This window comes from Neolamprologus multifasciatus, chromosome 10 (assembly GCF_963576455.1).
Source record: "Neolamprologus multifasciatus chromosome 10, fNeoMul1.2, whole genome shotgun sequence".
Lineage (NCBI taxonomy): Eukaryota > Metazoa > Chordata > Actinopteri > Cichliformes > Cichlidae > Neolamprologus > Neolamprologus multifasciatus.
Genome location: NC_140448.1, coordinates 16,094,196 through 16,115,814, shown reverse-complemented (window position 1 = coordinate 16,115,814; position 21,619 = coordinate 16,094,196). Strand labels below are relative to the sequence as shown.

Here is a 21,619-nt window from a genome sequence, read left to right as displayed (position 1 = left end):
TGAAACATGTCAGAAAAGTAGTAAAAAGTCTTTAAAATGCCCTTATGTTTATTTCGGTCCTTTTTTTAAAAAAAATCCTTCTATTGGTATTCCTCTCTAAGTCCTTCAGTACTCAGTGAGGTCATGTGTGGGTGTGCCCAGTCGCAATCTGAAAATAAGCATCTGTTCATTAAAAAAAAAGCCTTAAACATTCATAATATCCACACGAAGAAAGGCATCAAAGAGATTGGTCCAGTGGGAAGTTTTGTCTCTTGGAGTTTAAAATGCTCCCTGGATAGAAGATTAAAAAAGGAAAATAAGTTGTGGGAGAGGGGTGCAGGTTTAAAGAGAGGAGGAGCTCTGGCTGTAATGTCTCAGCAGCAGCTGGTCATATTCAGCCTCAGAGGCAGGGGACAGGGAAGGGGGAGAGCTGCCATTGGAGCTCAGAGATGAGTCTCTAAATGGAGAGGGAGGCGTCAGAGCCATGAGCTCCTCCATATCCTTGGCCCGTCTGCTACTCACGCAAGTCCCGGCCAGGTGCTCATAAATCTTACCCGCTGGTCGATTCTCGCAGAAACTGGAGACAGCTGTTACCTCCGCATATGTGGTGACGGTGGAGGGTGTCTGTCTGTTCCTGGGCGTGAGGTACTGAGGTGGACACGCCGTGGTGTCTGCAGTAGCAGCAGGCAGAGCAGTGGTGGAGGGTGGGCTGACGGTGGCTCCCCCTGGCAGCATCATGGTATTCAGCTCACTGATGTTGGCAGTGAAACGGTTAACCACACTACTGATCTGGTCCATGATTGTGGTACCCTGAGTTTGGCCGCCAATCATCCCTATGCCAATGTCACCCACTCCTATGATGCTAATGTCTCCATCATTCAATGCACCAACACCTTGGCTGTTGTCCCCGCCCCTTCTTCTCACCCCAGCGGGGTGCTCGGGTAAATAGGTGGGTAAAACTTGTGCATCCTCGGCATCCTCTCCTCCCTGATGACACACCGCCTTCGCTGCATGCTGACTGATGGTGGGCAAAGGTGACTGAGAGGGTGTGCAGGTGAAAGACTGAGAAAGCTGTGGCTCTTCGTACTGCTCCTTGACACCGTTGTCTGCTGGTGTATCCCCATCTTTAGAGAATGGCTTGATGATGGCTGTCTGATTTGCCTCGACTGGATCCTTTTTCTTCACGTGAAATGACATCCTCTTCCACAGGTTTGGTCTGTATCCACGCTCATTCTGTGTCCATGTCACTGATTTCCCATTGGAACTGAAAATCACATGAATGGCAGTAAGTAATCTCATACTTATAGTGTAATACTGCAAGTTGTCAGTAAATATGTAAGTATTTGGTGTAAATATCTGTAATTTATTTCAACATCACACCAGGATTTTTCTTTAAACTATTATAATCCATGATGAGGCTCATGTTCCAATTCCTCTCACGAGTATTTCTACTCTCCTATGTTCTATCTTTTGCCTGCTGTGTAATATTAAGTCTCTTTGCATGTTCTTTTATCCTTCCTCGAAAGAGAAATCCTTAAAGGCAGTGGGGATCCTTTGGGAGTGCGTAACCCAAATGAGGTTACATACTCCCAGCTCTGGGAGCAGTTTTTCTTGGCTTCATATTCAGCCTGTTGCAACAACTTCTGCTCTACATGTATAAAGTTTAAAGAAGAGATGTGGATGGCTGTGCTCTTAGCTGTACTATATCTAAGCAGATCTTCCATATCGTTTGATGGACTCATGAACAGAAACAACTAAAGAAGGTGACTGTATTTTCTTTTCCAATCAGCAGTTAGTTAAACCTCATATCCATTGTATCACCCGACTGTCTGTAGCTGTCCCATTTTAGCTTCAGCTCAATCATATTTTTATCTTGTTGTACACTATGGGGCGATCGTGGCTCAAGAGTTGGCAGTTGCCGGTTCAAGCCCTGGCTCTGATAGTCTCTGTCGTTGTGTCATTGGGCAAGACACTTCACCCGTTGCCTACTGGTGGTGGTCAGAGGGCCTGGTGGCGCCAGAGTCCAGCAGCCTCGCCTCTATCAGTGCGCCTCAGGGCAGCTGTGGCTACAATGTAGCTTGCCATCACCAGTGTGTGTGAATGACTGAATGTAGTGTAAAGTGCTTTGGGGTTCATAGGGACTAAGTAAAGCGCTATACAAATACAGGCCATTTACTATGGCACTGCTAATGTGGCGTGCAACTCCTATCAAACTTTATTTATTTATCGAAAATATCATCAGAAACTGTGCCAATATGGTCTCACATTGCTTGTTATTATAAATTAGAAAGCACTAAATATAACTTTCATTTTAAAAACATAAATTGATTCAAAGTTTTTATCTCACAATGCGTCATTATACAGTTGCTAATGGAAAAAATAAGCTACTACTTAAGGAGTTCACTCTAGTTTAAATGCTATGGAGAGTAGGAAACACTTTAAAAATTCAAAACAGAGGTAGTCCTACAGTACATGACCTCATTTCATCTCATAGCCATACCACCCTGAGCATGCTCAGTCAGTACTTGGATGGGATATCACCTGAAAATACCAGATGCTGTAGACTTGGGGCATGTGGCTCAGGTGGTAGAGTGAGTTGTCTACAAGTTAGAAGGTTAAGCCAAGTTTATCATATTACAGTCATCAGAGTGTGTGTGTGAATGTTAGACACAGCCCTTGAACATAGACAAAATGTTAAATCTATTGATTGATAGGCTCACAGCTATGTTAATAAAATCTTTGTTTGTTTGTTTTTATCTCTCTCTATATATACGTTAACGCCAGCTTGTACCTTATGTTGTCCTGCGTAGAGCCACGGCGTCGAAACAAGTTGGCCATGCTGCTAGAAGATTTGCCAGATTTGGCAGCTTTCTTAGCATCACCCACATGCATGCGCACAACTGTGGATGTGGTGAAAGCGCTGCGGACATTTTTCTCAGGCTTGGCAAGCATGATGTAGACCTGATAATGGAAATGAGCAAGAAGGAAGTGTAAAAAAATGTGTGAAAAGGGATAATGCCAAACCAAACAGAAAATCTTTAGATTTTTAAGGTTTTTATTTTCTTTCTTACCTTGGGGACAAACATGCAGCAGAGAGCCACTGTGGCACTGAGGCTGACACTAAAGCACATGGTTATGATCTTGTAGTTGGAGCCAAAGTAAATTGGAACAAAGGCCAGCCAGATGATACAGGTGGTGTACATGGTGAAGGCAATGTACTTGGCCTCATTAAAATTAGCTGGTACATTACGAGTCTGTGTGGGAAAAGGGAGTATGTACATTTTAAAGCAGGGCGTGGTAAAGTAAAATCAACAGTACATAGGAAAGAAAAGTGAGTAACAAAAACATATAAAAGTAACCGAAAATCTTAGTAAGCCTTGCATTATTGACTAATGCTATGCTGAAGTACCTTGAAGGCGTAGAAGGTGCAGCTGAGGATAAGCAGACCATTGTAGCCCAGCGGTGCTACCACCCCCAGAGTGGTCAGATTGCAGATCAAGTGCACCTCACGGATACTGGGGTAATCATAGATCACCTAAAGGAAGGAAGAAGCTTCTCTAGTTGTATAAATAAATGTATATGACTATTCCCCACATTACAAAGGAAACCCGCACATACCTGTGGTGGCTCTATGATGAGAAGTGCCACAATAATCCCCAGCTGCAGGAGTATGAGTAGGAAGGCGATGACCAATTGTGCGCAGGCGGACATAAAACGCGGTTTCTTGGTACAGATCTTCTTTTTGCTGCCTGCCAGGATCCGTGCTATGCGGTTGGTCTGGATCAAAAATAGATCAAATGGTTATGCAGGCTTCAATTACATCGACTGTGGAGAATACATCTTGCACTGATTCATGACAATAATCCCTTTCCCAGTTCTTCAGCAGCAACCTCAGCCCACACTCAGACCCTCAACTTCTACCATGCTTCTCTTACAATTGGCTATCATTCAGTCTCTGGAGGTGGCTCTCCCAACATTACTCTAGAGTTGCCATTCTATTTATGCTTGAAAACATAAGACTACAACAGTAGATAAGCAGTTTGATAAAAAGTGGTTTATAAAGAGAACTTCTGAATGAAATTAGAAAGCCCTTGATCTGTCAAAATGATAAAGTCCTTTAAAGTCAGTCATTTGGGACTCATAGAAAAAACATCTTCTTTGAGTAATTTAGTCTTCCATCCCATGAAGCTCTCTACGAACTGCTCTTGAGCTAAGGCTACATGAAGCTTGGAGGTTTGTAGCGACTGACTCGGCAGAAAGTTAGTAAACTTTGCTCACTGTGCCCCTCAGTGTTCACTAACCCCAATTTTACATGGCCTTACACGTCATAGCTGTGTTGCTGTCATTCTCAATTGCTACCACTTTCATATAATACCGCTTACAGTTAACTGTGGAATATTTAGTAGTGAGGAAATTTCGCAACTAGTCTTGTTGCACAGGTGGCATCTTGTCACGGTACAACGCTGGAATTCACTGAGAGCGACCCGTTCTTTCACAGAAGCAGTCTGCATGCCTAGCTGCTTGATTTTATGCACTTGTGATGATGTAAGTGACTGGAACAACTGAATTCAATGATTTGTACAGGGAAGTGAATACGTTTGGCAATATAGTGTTGTACGTTTTGCAGGCTTGTTTTGATAACTTCTTAACCGTGCAGCTCAATTCCAACATGTTATTTAACACTGAAAGTCCCAATGAGAAAAAAATGTGACAGTAACTAGTAGTTACTGTCACAGTAACTACACTCTTTAGTATACTGTATATTCCACAGGTACAGTTAGGGATGGGAATCGAAAACCGGTTCTTGTTGACAACCGGTTCCCACTGTTTCAATTAATTTGAATTGTTTGTCATTTTTGCAAACAATGCCCCACTTTGAAGAGCGTCATTTACCTGGCAGGAAACATGGCGCCTGGGCACAAACGTTTGGTTATACTTTACGAGAACGGATGACAACAGGACAACTTGCAATACTTGCAAACTAGATATTTCATTTAAGGGAGGAAACACTACGAATATGCAAAAGCATTTGCTCACAAAACACACGATGACCTTAAATGAATGTCATGTTTTTAATTCCGCTGCCTAGGACTAGTGAATCTCAACCCAGCAGCAGCGGTCCTGTTAATACGGCAAGTAAATAATAATCAACTAACAGTGCATATTATGTTAGCGCGATCTGCCTTATTACAAAACCTGCCATTACTGTGCATTTAGGTGACCATGATGAGAGAGACAGACAGAGTCTGGCTCAGATGCTGGCAGTTCTCGCTGCAGTCTACCGGTAGCGTCTCCTTTCAGGCCAGGATAGACGAATGTCACCGAGCAGTGACTAAGTTTGTGGTCAAAGGCTTGCACTCATTTGCCACAGTAGATGCTCCCGACATTCGGTAAGTGAATGTGTTTAATTGTAGGCAGTGACATTACTGGATATTCTTGTGTAATGGCTACAGAATAATTTATGTTATACTTTGTTATTGCTACAGAAGAATATTTATTTTATTATTTTACATTTACAATTTTTTTTTCTGGGGACTCCGTGACACCCCATCAAAGAGCCATAGGCTGTGGATCTCTTAACATCTCACTGTTGGGTTACTCCTAAATTTCTTGTTCAAAGAGAAGACATAAAACAAAGTTCTAAGCTAATTGACCTGTGTCTTCTCCTTTTTTAAAAACAAGAATCGATAGGAGAATCGATAAAGAATCGAATTGTTAAACAGAATCTAAAATGGAATTGGAATCGTGAAAATCTTATCAATTCCCATCCCTAGGTATAGTAGTGATATAGGGAAAATGTGATCAGAAATTTAAATTAAATACTGTAGAATACCTATTTTAGTGCTTAAAAGAACAAGCTGGTTTCAAATGCAGCTGATACACAATGAGCACCTGTTTTAACCCACTTAGTTTCATAGGAAGTGAAAGAAGACGCTAACGTGCATATACTTTATGTGCTTGTTCCCCTACCTTCTGATAACTAAACAGAAAAAGTACCTTGGTGACGAGAGCAGAGTAGCTCATGGCAGGGGACAGTCCGATTCCCAGCCGCTGGAGGTAGCAATAGACAATGTGCGGCTTTGCGATAAGACTGAAAGTACACAGGTAGCCCAGACATATTCCTGCCAGAATAATGTAGCAGAGCTCCCGACTGGATGACTTGACCACAGGAGTGTCCCAAAACCTACAGATAAATGAAACATCTAGATTCACACAGCTGATAAAAGATACACAGAGCACTGCAGTGACTGTTTTACTTTGTCTAATTAAATGTTAGTCATACAAAAGCATGAGACATTCAATACCGCAAAGGATGTATTGTATATATCACTAACAACCAGTTGCAAACAGGGACATCAGACTTTAAAAACATCTACAGAGTCGCAGTAAAACACCAACAGTAAGTCAAAATAAACTGATGTTAGCCCTTGCTAGTCCTGAATATGTATGTAAACATCCTGTGCATTCATAGTTAAATGTATAGATATTGGCTCCAATTACTTGATGAAAACAGATGTAACAAAAAGTGTAGCCATGAGGCCCAGGCAGGAAAAGACTACAGCAGCAATGGGCTCTGGATCCCCCCAGCGGACATACTGCACTGGAATTGGCTCACAACCTGAGGGGTGCATAGAGATCATGATTAGCGAGAGAAAAAACATGAAAAGTTTCATACAAAAATGTGATGCATTTGTAAGCGAAATATTAAAACTAGTGTATTTGTGTATTTTCATGAAACAGGCAACAGACTGTAGCTTACTCCAGCAACAGATTTTCACTCATGTTGCAACACTGTGGGCATCAACAATGTAACTGTTGTGTGTAAAATTTAAGAAAAAATATTTCAAACTAGAGAGGAAATAAAATATGATAGGACAGTTTACAAAGAAATCTGGATCCAGGTCTCTTTATATGTGAATACTATCTCTGTGCAGTAGTGTGTCTTTGTACAGAATGCTAGGGCTGTTAACGGATGTGGTCCACCGTCACTGCGGTGGACCCAGATTTCGTGGCTCCTCTGACCGCTGCGGAAACCGTGTATGTGTAAGTGAAAGTGCCACAGATGAAGTAGTGCATACCAGTGAGGTCATCTGTGGGCCAGGAGCCAAGCTCACAGGCTCGGCAAGTGTACTCATCAAACACGAACTCGTTCTCTTTGCAGGGAGTGCAGGTCCAACAGCAGCTCACCTCTCCTTTACGGATCACCTGGAGACACAGACACACCAGTATGAAAGACTGGAAAGGTCTCAATGCTCCAATGACAATTTCCTGTAGGTAATCTTACCCTCTGACTGCTCCACATGCTAAGAAAATGAGAATTTGTTCACCAGGGGAGCAAATGAAGAAGAAAAAAACATCCAGAAGGTAATTGAGTCTCATTATTAACAAAAAACTTTCCTCACCATAGCAACACGTATATGAAGAAGTGTAGCTGGAAAAGGAAAAGTGGAAGTGCGGAGGGTTAGTGGTTAGTGGTCTGGAGTTTTAATCAGAATTACTAACATTTTTGTGCGGAGTTTCCCATTTCCTTTGGTTCTGCCGCATCCTCTAATAGTGCGAAGGCAGGTTGTCTTTGTGGGTGGACATGATTGGGAATCTGTCTGTGTAGGTTCCCAGTCATCCAGGTCATGACAGTCTAAGGAAAGAAAATGACCGGACTTTCTCAAATTTCTTGAAGGCGTTTCACCTCTCATCCAGAAGAGCTTCTTCAGTTCTGAAACCAAATGGTGGAAAGTCCCAGGTATTTAAACCCTTGTGGCACCACTTTTAATCATGTGCTCCATCACATGAGCCAAGATGTGAAAAAAAAGCATGGGTCACTACCACAAGATCCGAGCGGGGGTTGAGGCCTCTGGGTAGGAATCTCAAGACTGCACTGTAGGTGGTGACAGTTTCTCTATTCATTAATGGTCGTTCACAGTGGACATACATGGCCTCATTTACTCCTTTTGCTCCCGGTCCAAAATATGAACACTGGCATCCTCAAAAGAGTGACCTTTACCCTTTAGATGTACAGCTGAGTCTTGTCCTCTCTAGGTGACTGTTTGTTTTTTCCAATATGGAGGTAATTAACAGTCATTAACACAAGCATAAACTTAAGAGCAAATCTGAAATGCTTGTGAGAGGTGATCATATTCTCGTTCTATTTCTTTCACTACATGTATTTTTTAGCCACTACAAGAAAACTTACAAACCTATAAAATGCCATATGTTGTCATAGCTCTACAACGATTTCCCCACAACAGTTGAGAAATGGTTTAAAATGTAAATAGTACAAATTTAGAAAAAAAAAAAGATTATGTCAGTTTCAGCGTTTTGATATGTTGTCTCAGTACAATTTTCAACTAAAGATGGGTTTGATTGTTTTGCATTGCACTTCGCTTTGCATTTCATTCAGCATTCCAACAGGCTGCTTCTGTAGCGGTGCACTGCTGCACATAAACAACAGGGTGTCAGAAGTAAAGAGGGATTCATATTAGAACTTAGGGAAAAATACTGGAGAGGGACACTTCAGTGTTCTTCGTGATTTGAATTAGCTGGAGGAAGCTTAAAAAGGTTCAGATGGGAGATGATAAAAGCTTGAACAAAGAGCTTTGCTGAATCCCTGGCAGAGTACTCGAGGATCTGACTGGACCAGTTTTAGAAATTGTGAACCCGTGGGATCAATTTAAGGCTGCTGTGTGGGTTGTGTTTTTTTAAAGGTTTCTTCATTATAACTGTCCCGAGTTCTCTGGTCTGTGGTTATATGTGGTCGTATGGCATCATAAATTATGAGTGGCATCAGAAAGAGAAAATGTTCATAATTCACCCTTTAGTTTGATGCACACATTAAAATCAAGTTATTTGCATTTTCTTTTGGTTTGATATATGATCTCGTCACGATTGTGTGTACAACTATTGCTACAAACTGTAAAAAAAAAAAAAAAAAAAAAGCAAATACATTATAGATTAAAATTTTGAGTATTAAACCTTAGAGGTGTAACTCTGGCCCTTGAGTGCGCTGAACGGGTTCATACCTTAATCTGTGCCTTCTGGCAGGGCTCAGAGCAGACTGACTGGATGATTTCACTGTTGTTGCTCCAGATTTCTTCATCATTCATCTTTAGGCCACCCTGATCCCAGCTTCCCACATGGATGTAAGCGTATTCATCTTCACCTGTCTGCTTGAAGTTCATGATTTCATACCTGAGGCAAGCATGCAATATAAACACACATGAAACAGCAATTTATGCTTTTCCTGTACCCTTTTTTCTGCCTTTGCCATCTCAGGCCTTACCTGCCGGGTGAGTCTCCGTTCTGGTCAAAGAGGATGGCCTCCCCAGATACACCAGTAAAGTTGGTTTTCATCAGGAAATCTAGCAGCTTGCGACCATCAATGGGACGCATGCTCTCACACAAACCCTGTGGAAGAGAAAGTGATGTCACTGCTGTCACAACTGATGTGAAAGCACTTAAATGTTTTCTGTCAGTCCTCATACCTTATATCCTGGACAAAGTGCTTGTTGCATGGCATGTAGGCCATAAGCCATAGAATAAATGGCATTTATGACAAAGCCCATCTTGGTGTCTTGGGCATATTGATGCCGCAGAGACTCTCTCCCTGTGGACAGAAAGGAGACAATAGAAAACCCTTGAATGATAGTATTTTACTGATTTGTTAAAAGTGTCTAAGTAGGTGTTTTACTAACAAGTGCAAGTGCGGTTGTAAGCAGTGCTCTCCTGTGGATGTCCCTTCAACCTGCACTGGAAGCGGTGCTGCCAGAACTCGGGGAACCAGGGGTTCCTCAGGTTAGCGTCAGGCTTCAGGTTCAGGTAGTAATCATCAAACCAGGTCACATACGCCGACTTTAACTTTATAGTGATTCCCCCGGCTGCTTCCTTCTGGTAGCCATTAGTCACATCATACCTGTCAGCCCAGCCATCGCTGGACAGGAGGAAGGGAAAATTAGAAAAAAGTACAACAGCTAGTTCAGGTAAGTACTGTTACTATTAGGATGTTATTCTTCTTATTTTTTAAATTATTTGCTTCATTATTTATTTTTTTATTATTTATTCTTTTTATTTCATTTTTTTTGGCTTATAAATGTGAGTATAAAGTATATAAAAACATAGCTAGTGGGACAGCTAGTTCCCAGAAAGCATTCAACAGGTGTAGTGCACACAGCAAGATTTGCTAAAAACTGTTAAGCACAGCTGGAAAACTTGACACTTTACACCAGAGAAACAAATTGAAAAGGCCTACACTGCAAACTGTAAAAGAGACATCTCTTTAAAGCACCATTCAGGACTATCAGATAAGAATTATTCCTTAAACATACTAATACAGCGAACCTGGAAATCGAGTGTGAATGTCAGCGATATAGAACCCCGGTGCTTTTCTGCCAAGTAATGCTTTTCAACCCCTACCAACCTATAAATATATATGGATTTTTATATGGATTTTTTCAAAAGCTGCCCAAGGGCAAGTGGCATCTTATTTCACAGGTAACAAATATTTTCCAATTTTCAGCAAAACTGACAAATACAATCATCACACCAGGAATCAAGAAAGTTATGAAATAGATTTTTAGATTTCTGAGACTGTCACAGCTGAAGGAAATTATCTGCGAAGCCCACAAACAAGAAGCATGATCATATTTTAGTTCTGTTATTAATATATTTTCCTAAACTTGTTCTATAGATTCACACTCCTTCCGAGTTTGCCTCAAAAATAAATCTGGGTCAGTGTTGCGATAAGCATTCATATGTTTTCCTATGAGCGCTTGCATCTATGCTTTTAACATGATCAGATCGTGTTGCCATGGCAACTATGCAGTGTTGAACTGCTTCCCCCTCCTCACTGCTTGCAGATATCTTGTAGTGGATTTAGAAAGTAAAATAACACTGAATTCACGATGGATTTTTTTTTTTTTTTTGCTGAAAAGCTGTTGTGTTGATAATAATTTATTGGCACACAATTGCTCAGACTGGAAGAGACCAGAGGTGTCTTCATAAATGAATGACTGAAATGAGAATAACATTTACAATGATGACTCAGATAAGCCAACACAAGACTTACAAAGTTATAAAAAATAAAGCATTTTTTTAAGCATTTGTTTTGTTTTTTTTATTTCCCTATTTTATTCTTTAATTAATTTCTCGGATTTTAACAACTTGCATCTCTGCACCAATCTGTTACTATTCATTTAAATCTAACTGTCAAGGTTCATAATATATTGGAACTCAAAATTATGACATAAAATATTTATTTTTGTTTGACGAAGGACCTTAAAGGTCCTTTTTTCTTAAAAAAAAAAAAAATCCACCAGCAAATAAACTCCAAACAAACATCAGCAGACTGCAGTGTCTGCACATCTGATGTGGTGTTTTTTGAAAAACACAGAGGTCTTGGAGTCAGTAAGCTATATCTATCAGTGAACTGCTTGAAAAGATTTCTACTCCCATCTATTATTATCTCTCCCTCTGGATACTTGTCTACAGTCAGAAAAAAGGCAAAAAAAAAAAAAAGAAGGGTGATTACACATCCACGCATGTGCATACATGTAAAAATGCACACTTCACTGACACAAACAATTGCACCCTTCTAACTGAAAAAAAGAAGTCATTTTTGAAAACTTCGCTAACCGAGCTGGAGTTACACAACAGTAGTGTGGGTGGATTTTTTTTTTTTATGAGAGTGAGGTAGGAGATCATTTCATAACTCATCCTTAGAGAAGCAAGTACAGAAATGGTACACTGGCATGAAAAAGGCAGAAATGGATATGAAAAGCATGGAGGGCTTGGACTCCGGATAGTTTGAATCACACTTGAACGAGAGCTCTAAAACCCACACATCGACCTTGGAGGGCAATATGCTGTATGCAGCATGTTGCTACACCACCTACAGCCTGAAGACTCACATAAACGTGCAAGGATGTGCATCCACAGAAACACACACACAGATACGTGTGAACACACATCGTTTTCTTATTTCACTTTAAAATACATGTATGAGAAGATTTTTATGAGGAAATACTTTAGAACTCCTCACTTCTATAAAACAAACTTGAGGCCACAAACGTTCCCATATCTAAAATCTGAAAATTTAACAAAACACACATACAAAAAATAAATTAAATAAAAAATCCAAACCAGCTGTATGACCAAAAGAAGAAAAAAAACACTCTTCCCACAAACAACCGGTCCAATGCATCACACTAATTTGCAGGTGAGAAGCCAGTCGGGGATCGTGTTGCTCTGCTAACACTAAAAACTCTAAGTGATTAGTTGGAGCGCTTTGTAAAGGAACTGATGGAGCGTGTGTGTCATGAGTGGGCAAGGAGGAATATGCAGACAAAACAAAATAAATGAAAAATAACCTTTTATTTGGTTCAAAGAATAAAAATGTCCCAAACTGGAAAATCCAAACTCAGGCATAAGCATGTGGCACACGAGGGACCAAACACAGAATCACAAACAGAGAGAAAGTTTTGACAGAAAGATCCAAGAAACTAGAAGGGGAGACAAAGTAAACCAAACACAAATAATCAAATATTAATAACACAAAATCTAAATCCTCAAAGCATAAATAGTCACAACATGATTACTAATCAAACCACAAAACTTTAAACTGAAGCTAAACCAGAGGGTATATAAAGTAACATTTGAAATGGCAAAAACCACAGGCCAGAATCAGATCAACTCTGTAAAATGTAAAAGCTAATCTATCTAAATGAAGAGCAAGACACAGGTCAACCTCAAACAGTGGCCATTAACTTAGTAAATTATTTTGAAATTCATCCCAAGGTTGCAGAACTCGGTACACCCAGTCCAACATAGTTGACATTCCCACTTCTAGAGCAATAATGTGACTAAAAATAGAGAGTGTACTTATATAACCTTTTGCCTTTATATACAAGGTTTTTGTGTGATACATTTTCATTTATCCATAGATATCTATCTACATGAGCTCAGTTTTGGCTGCTGATCAGATGCAGCTGTATAAAACAGGCTTAAGTACCTCAATTTAAAAAGCATCCAGTCTAGGCATGTACTGCAAGGTGACAGATCTTTCAAACTAAGATGAAAATGATCGTTTGTGGAGGCAGCTAACAAAAAAATGCAAGAAAAATGATGATGATGATGTTAAATACACATCACTGAAGGACAGAACTCATAAAACGCGTGCTCATTAATGCTTGCATGAATGCATCAAAAGCAACTGGAGACAAATCTGACACCTCCGCAGTACGTTTCGAATCTAATCACCCTCATAATGAGGGACATCTTAACAAATTAACCACAAGTTTTAATAATGAGCACATTTCAATAGCACGGCTACCTGAAAGCTCTGTATGGATAACATAGATGGTAGAACACAGTGTTTTGCAATATGTAGTTCAAGGTTATTTTATGTTTCCTGCTGTCAGATTTGAGCGACAGCCTACATATGTGGCTCCTAATGAGGAAAGGCATTTATAGACCACCAGGGACGAGAGCGAGCCAGAGAGCTAAACCTTAAAATAAAACATGTTATTCTCGGAGAGAGTGAAACCTCCTGCTAAATCAACCACCTCTTTCTGCTTGTTTTCTCCCCTTGTGTATCTAATTGAATGCTTTCCTCCCTGCTCGGTTTTCACAATTTTTGACAGTTTCTTCATTTAACGTATCGTTAGAATGATCCATGCATTAAACATAGGCCAAATCAAGAGCAGATTTGATGTGGTAGGGTGCGAGATCTCTCATAATGATGACTATATTTTAACATACTGGACATCAGGAAAACAATGCTGTATCTAATGATTAGTCGACTCAGATTTTCTTATAAAAGGGAAACAGAGTAACTGGAATACGTTGGTCTGGCTCTATTTACTGTTGTGATAGCTATAATAAAAAAATAAAAAATAATAATAATAATAATAACAACAATAAGAAGAAGAAGAAGAATGTATGGCTCTGTTACCTTTTTCTCTATATGGATCATTGGCTGCAGTAGTAGTAGTAATTAAAATTCAATAAATGTTAATATATTCACAACTGAACTAAAAATGTGCAAAAAAAGATGTAAAGGAAAAATACCTTTGGTTCCCTTAGTTATTCATGATGTTGATGGATGCAATGAAAACACTGATGATAACAAGGATAATGATGATGTTGTTGATGATGACAGGAAGACAACAAATCAACAATCTTCTCCTGATGGTGGATATAAGAAAAAAAATCTGAATTGGAAAGTAGCACATGATACCAAGAGGATTTAACAGCTTCTGATAAAAGCAAAAACTCCAACAATTAAGAAATGCAGTCTAAAGAATCCTACATGCCAGAAGTCGCCACTCACCTTCCGACGAGGACGAACTCTCCCACTAGGCGTTGTCGTCTCATGGCCATCAGTATCCCTCGGACTGTCATGCCCTCACAGAAGCAAGCCACAACCCTGGCTTTGGGTAGATGGCCTCTGAGTTTCTGCAAAAGCTTGTCAAAGCTTTGCTCCCCTGCGTTGCTGTATATCTTGTCAGAGTGGGCAATGCAGATCCCTTCTTTTGCTGCCATGTCTTTAAATGCCTCCATACCGCTCTCACCATAATTACCTGTGGAGGTAACCACATGAATGCAATGGTGTTCGTAAAAATATAAAAGCTGGGGGTCTGTTAAATAGTTGTTGCTAACTTCTTCTTCTTTTGGCTGCTTCTTATCCCAAGCATCCTCCTCTGACACAACAACTCTTTGAACATCCTCCTGCAATACATGCGCAAGTCTTCATCGTCACATTACCCCAGTTCTTGAAAATTGCTACCAGTACACTTCTTCTCCATTCCTGAGGCATTCTACAGGATTGTGTTTAAAAATCTGGCCAAAAAGTCCACTGTCATCTCTCTTAGACATCTCAACACCTCCAAAATGGTGCCATCAGGCCCAGCATTTTTTCCATTCTTCATCCTCTTCATAACTGCAGTCACTTTTTTCTTACTAATCTTCTGCGCTTCCTGCTTCACTGACTAGCTTCCATCTGTCCTCCTCCCTGTGACATTTTATTCATCAGCTTTAAAAGTACTCCCACCGTCTTCTCAGCAGACTCTCTTCACATGTTAGTACATTTCCATCTCTGTCCTTAATCCTCCGAACCTGCTGCACATCCTTTCCAGCTTGTGTATCATTCTCATCTAAATTTCAAATTTATCTCTGACTTTTCCAACAATTTTGTTCACATTACTGTACAATTGCTTCAGCATCTTCATTGTGATGTTTCTAACACATTTACTGCTTAGCCCAATTGATTTTAGTGTGTTGACACAGATACGAATGAATGAATACGAAGAAATGAATGTATGAACACTTGCGTAATGCCAGCGCAGCACTTGGGAATCTGGTACATTTTCCCCCCAATTACAGGAATTGTCAGGGGTTAAACTTCCCTGTTTTTGCTAGAAATCAGGTCACCTACTTTCTCATGCTTCGCGAGGATGCTCTCCCTCTGACACTATTTGAAATATTTTTTTTCTATCACTACACGTGAGTAACGTTGCTTGCGTTCTTGAGTGTCAGCAGCAACAGTTTTAAATTGATTTTCTGTGCTTTAGAAATGATGAAATTCTCTGCCATTCATACTAGTGATGCTGTATTTTATATACACTAAAATTGCTTTATACTCTTTAATGTTTCTCTGTGTTTGTTCTAACTTTCCAAGAAACTGGTTAACCTTCCATGGGTCTGACAGTCTAACTTTTAAAAGACTAATAATCAAAGCTCACTCCATTTCACAGATATTTAAAAGTAAAGACAACCAAGGATGAATATTATATATATATATATATATATATATATATATATATATATAACTTTCCAGAGTGGCGAATGCCTTCTTTAGCTGATGTAACTGGTTCACAAAATTGTGGAAAACTGTTCAGGTAATATATATATACATACATAGGAAAAAATCAAAGTGTACACATATAATTACATTCATGAAATAAGAAATAGAAAGTCAGCTGGATAACCCCCATTGTGGACTACATGTTAAAAAATGCTAGAAGAATAGATGTAGTGTAAACATCAGACTACTTTACAGTACCCTGGAGAAGAAAATTCAGCATGCAAAACACACTTACTTTAAATCCTGCCCTACAGTAGATTGGTAATTATACTAAAAAAAAAGAAGAAGAAAAAAGGAACAATCCTGACAAAATCTGGCACTTAAGAGCGATTTATTTCAGAATTGTATGTCCTGGAGCCACCGAGACATTATAAAAGAAGCAGTAAATATATGGAAACCCTTTTGAATAAAGATAAGAGTGATGCATTCGGAGTATATTTTCTTGTGATTAGTTAATGTTTGTTACACTGACGTTTGCTTTTTGGGGAGTATTGTGCATCGCAGCCTGGTGTGTCATTGTCGCCAGAGGACAACAATAAATATGAAAGTTTATTACTTTATCGCTGGAACATTAAGTAAAGTTATATACCTGCTGTAAGAATGTTAGGCAGAAACTTAAGCATTAATGAAATCAGGGGACAAAGCAGCCTGATACACAAACAGTTCAAAGCTTGTGACAATTATCAATTTATAATTTTTTTAATGATCAGTTGTACATTAACAGACAATGAATTTGCCTAAAAAATGCACATTGATATGTTTGTGGGCGTGGATGTAAAGACAAAAGCACATTTTAGAATTATTGCTTCACAAGGCTTTTTGAATTTTTCGATATATTCAGCTAAGCTCCTTTTGCTGTGTGTTGTGCTTTTTTTTTTTTTACACCCTCTCACAGGTAAACTTAAAAATTCTTGAATCAGATGAATGAATGGGGAGTCACGTGCTTCCTGATGACTAAAAAGCTTTAAAATAGATTCTTATATATGTATATATGTGGTCTTTGGCAGGAACAGAATAAAGCAGAATAACAGAAAAAACCCTAACACTCTGACATACACAGTCTTACCTTCAGTGTGTATTGCAGACACGTAGCTCCAGTTGTATCTCTTGACAATGTCCACCATTGCTCTGGCCTGTTGCATATCTGATGGTACTACTCTCATGAAATATTTATACAGGCTCTGTTGGAAGGAATTTACATGATCACCAGTCTGGCAGTTTAGCTGGCTTATCTGCATGCAACAGCTCGTCTACTAGTTTGCATATTCATCCCTTATAATCTTTACACCATACCCATCGCTGTGCGCTAGCTTCAAGCAGATTCTCAAAATTGAAATCACGTTTTATCGAACATGATGTAAACCAAGCTGAAGTTTTTAGATTGGTTTGTGTTTTTGTATTTTACATGAAATTCCTTTTTATCAAAACAAAAACAAAAAAACTCAAAGCACTAACTGTTTTTTTTTTTGTTTTTTTTCCCTGCCACACTTGCCACGCATGTCCTCACACTTTGATGAGGACATGCTTACTGCTTTGTTATTCAGTGTGGATTTAAAGTTTGCAGCTCTGTTGTTAGCGAGTTTGTTGACTAGCCGTACCTTGTCACTGAGATCCATGCTGGTGGCTGAGTAAGCTATCTGTGGGATGTTGAAGAGCTGGAGGAGATTTTGCACCTGGATGGCCACAGAGCTGGAACCTGGTCCAATAAGTCCCACAATAGGCTTCTTCCCCTGAAGAAGCATGCTCCCTCCTTCTGCCGTGCATCTGCCCTGGCTCTCCTCCTCGTCGCTGGACACTAGTGTGTCCCGAATAAACTCAATACTCTGTTCCAGTGCCACGGCAGAGTGCCAGCACGAATCCCTGGTGTAGAAAGACTGAGTTAGCAATCACACTGTTTTGGCAGGAATTATGGGAACATGAGGTGAGGATTGTACAGTCTGTGCTTCAGTGATTTTGAGGAAACCACTACACAAAGACAATTTCAAAATTCCTCAGAAGTCTGGAATTCAATGTTTAGGAAGTCTGTGCTAATCAGAGCGGATCAGTGTCTTTTAAGGTCTTTATAGTACAAAATTCCCACTTTGTTTTCCATGAGCTGTGTCAGGAAACACAAGCAGGTCATCACAAGCAGGCTTGCTGATGACTTCAAAATGTTGCTTTTAAATACTGCATTTAATTCAAAAGAAACTACACTCTACCCTTACCTGTCATGCTGCTTTTGTGGCTTAATTCCTCCAGCTACGGTTCACTTGCTTGTACTTAACCATCTTCAGAGTCTATTTGAAAGTTTGCTTGGTTCTCCTCTGATGCCTATAAACATCTCCCCCATGTACTTTGATATTGTCTATTCATCCAAACCAAAGTTTAGAAGCCTTCTTAAAATTCTGTGTTTAATATAATATTATAATTTATCTCATAATGAACCAGTCTGTAAGCCAAACCATCAGTTGAATAAAAATTCTTCATTGTGTAAATATTGTGTAAAGCTGACAACAATGTCCTGCTAAAACAAAAAGACAACACAGTGAGCTCTGTCAGTGCTGACCTGATCTCGCAGCCCAGGCTGATGTTGGGAAGGATGTTGGGGTCTGCATTAATTCGGTCCAGAGTGTGCATCATGGCTTCCACTCTCTGGATCCCGTACTGCTCACGGACCGCACCACACTTTCGCTCATGGACCTGATCAGCACAGATGGATGATTTACATTTGTGACACTAACCCCCTTAACGCCTAGTGTATGTGATCCCCCCCCCCCCCCCTGTTTTTTTATCAATAAATTGCAAACAAAAAATAACAAATGCAGGATGGCGCAAATATGATACAAATTAAAACTCATATATGCAAATATTGATATTTTATTTGTTTTAATTGTCAGAAGGTTCAATAACCACTCCTGTTTTGCAAAATTTAAATTTTCTGGCGTTTATTTTATGACTCAGACTTTAAAGGGTTACACTGAGATGTGTGCAAGCATATGCACATAAACACATCAAAATGTACCTTATCTGCAGGTGGTTGGTGGTGGACAGAGAACAGAGCTCCTATGATGATATCACCAGGGATATGTGCCAATACCCTTCTCTCGTTGTTCTGGGCATTGACCCCAACCTGGTCTTTCAAGCCCAGCCAGCTCACATCAGTTCCCAGCAGCACAGCCACCGCTAACAACCGCACATTCAACTTCAGGATGTGTCCCATCCCCGTGGTCCTCGTTACACCTCCCGCCATCTTCTGACCACTTATAGCTGAGGTTCAGCTGAGGATTTTGCGTTTGGCATTGTACTTGTAGAGTCAAGGGCAAGGGTTGGATTCCTGAGCAAGAGCATTATAGAATTATTTTAAAACATAAAAGTTCAGACAGCATTTTTAGGTACGATGAAAATGAAAAATGTTTTCACTTTCTCTATGACATCCAGTTGCTGTCTGTGGTGCTGAAACGCCAGTGCATCTTGCAACTTGGGTAAAACTGACATAGAGCCAGGTGTTTCAGTGGAGTACTACAACCTACTTAAAACTCGGAAATCTCCTCTGCTTTAATAATTCATCAACAGCCACAGAGCGCTTCGCATAAGCAAACTAAAAGATAGCTTCAGCCTACCTTATTTCTGCCCGTGCAGATGATATTCCTTCTGAGATCGTTTCCATCACCAAGGAGCAATTTTTTAACAAATAAAAAGCGCTGCGCACTGCCTGGTTACAGCACACTGCAAATAGCAGCAGATAATGCCCGTTATTGGAACATGCTTGACTTACTGACGCACACGACAGCCCCCCCTCCTACTCCTTTACCTCCTCCTCCTCCTCCTCCTCCACCAAAACAGTGGAAAGCATGGAGCATCAACAGAAGGTATAACGATGGAATTCTTCTACAGGGGAGCGACTTAGACGCACTATTAAAAGACAAAAACAAAGGTGTGGAAGGGGGGATGAATAAAGGGAAAAAAGAGGTGTGAGATCATCCTTCGTGTTTTAATTGTTACCACCTTTTAATGATATCTGTATATATGTTTGAATTTTTAACAGTTCATTTCCTCTGATTATATAAAAAATAAGTTTTAATAATGAACGAAAAATGATTCAGGCTCATGCTCTTGTTTTTTTTATGAGTAATTGTGTTTTGAGCCCATTCACAATTCACCATTTACTTATCTTGATATTTAAATTCGTCATTCCAAAATGAGACCTGGCTGGAGTTTGGACTGCATGGAAAAATAACAGTATCCACAAGAGAAGAGGAGATGAACTGATTGTTTCTTGGAATTCAACTGCAGCTTTTTCCCTTTCTTGCTTTAGGGCAGAATTTTAAATTACAGGTCTTATTTCTACAAAACTGACACCTCTCTCTGTTTCACTGCATCTCTTTTAATGACATTCTGTTTTCGGAATAATAAAAAGGGAAGAAAGAAAGAAAAAATAAACCTGTGGCGTTACCATGCAAACCAGCCTGCAATCTCAATTTTGGAAGTAGAATCCAAGACATCCCACAACTTGTGTGTTGATCATTTTCACCTCAACAAAAAGGGCGTTTAATATGTTGTTTTTGATGATCTTCATCATCTTCATCTGAAAATAAGGGGAAAAGTATAAGAACGGTGGGATTCCCTAACTTGCTTATAGGGAATATAAATGTGGAAAAAATAGTCACAGATTTGTTTGATTTAGTTACTTGAACGCAACACCAAGCTTTATGAGACCACACTTTAGCTATTCGCCTCAAAGAAACACAAGCCACGACATCAGAAGACAAAGGAATAGATTTTGATGAGAAGATATTTTGCAAAAATCCATCTGAGCTATCAAAATCCAGAAATGAATATATGTGTACACAGGCAAATATAGAAGCTAACCTGTTCGCTGGTGTCCGATTTTGGTGTTTTCCTTTACATAAAGACAGTTCCATCATAAACTGGTAACCTAAACGTGCAAATTGGCGCATTAAAAATCACCAGATTGCAGGAAATTAAGTCTTTGATGCTCAAAATTATCCGGGGGAGGATTTCCCCGGATAATTCTGAAAGCCTTGTGAATTTGTCCACCCCCATTTAATCCAATGCACAAATGAAACCTATGCACACATGTATCTAAGTAACCTACAAGTCACAATCACCTATTTACATCTTAGTAATTTCACCAAAATATACGTGCATTTTCTACAATGTGTCAGTGAACTCGAAAAGAGTATCTGCTCCTGAGCTGAGGCTTATTTGTTGCCTTGGGAGACGGGCAAAAAGAAAAGGTAGGTCCAGTGAACGAGCAAGACGATATTTATGGCTACGTAACGCCCTCTGGTGGGGACTCGCTTGTCGACAAGGGTAATGTCCCAATCCCGTGAACATCACATGAAAATTTTTCCGCAAAGTGAAAAAGTTGAACTTTCCAGTGAAGTTGAGATAGCAGTGGAGATAACACAGACATTTACCGCTTCTACTGAAAGAGCACAATAAAGCTTTCTATAATATTACCACAATAAAGCTATTGCTTATGGCAGTTCTTATCAGCTCGTCATATGAAGTCTCCTGTGTAGTGCACAATGGATGGTGACACCGGGTTCAGAATCATACGACCACAGATATTAAACAGTAAAAAAATCCATAAAGGACTTTTTGGAGAATGCTTGGTTACACAACAGTCTACATACAAATAGCCTACCACATACAAATCATATATGCAATGAAAATGTTCATCTTTAGTGCATAATTTGAAGTTATTGGGTTATTTAGCAGTGATTACTCACTGATTTTCATTCATGTCACAAAAAGGAGAGAAACGACAACATGAAAGCAGAT

The 21,619-nt window shown here is 39.7% G+C and overlaps 1 protein-coding gene across 1 annotated transcript; it reads right to left on the bottom strand.

Annotated features, from left to right (window-relative positions):
* Positions 1-71: 71 nt before the first annotated feature.
* On the bottom strand, positions 72-19,608 carry grm5a (glutamate receptor, metabotropic 5a). The gene is made up of 18 exons (XM_085175186.1): positions 19,432-19,608; positions 18,834-19,145; positions 18,378-18,511; positions 17,431-17,692; positions 16,899-17,013; positions 14,300-14,549; positions 9,669-9,904; positions 9,459-9,580; positions 9,257-9,381; positions 8,997-9,165; positions 7,059-7,185; positions 6,481-6,598; positions 5,977-6,163; positions 3,598-3,756; positions 3,389-3,514; positions 3,051-3,233; positions 2,771-2,940; positions 72-1,243 (listed from the first exon to the last, which is right to left on the bottom strand). The coding sequence occupies exons 2-18, from the start codon at positions 19,059-19,061 to the stop codon at positions 322-324; spliced, it is 3,633 nt and encodes a 1,210-aa protein (XP_085031312.1). The 5' UTR covers positions 19,062-19,145; positions 19,432-19,608; the 3' UTR covers positions 72-321.
* Positions 19,609-21,619: the final 2,011 nt, after the last annotated feature.

What these genes read in the sequence shown, in the direction of transcription:
- grm5a (XM_085175186.1), bottom strand. Translation starts at nt 19,061, where the DNA reads ATGGCGGGAGGTGTAACGAGGACCACGGGGATGGGACACATCCTGAAG. An exon ending in GTCTGCAATACACACTGAAG is followed by an intron (nt 14,550 to 16,898) that starts GTAAGACTGTGT and finishes TTACCTCCACAG; the next exon opens with GTAATTATGGTGAGAGCGGT. An exon ending in AACGGAGACTCACCCGGCAG is followed by an intron (nt 9,166 to 9,256) that starts GTAAGGCCTGAG and finishes TGCTTGCCTCAG; the next exon opens with GTATGAAATCATGAACTTCA.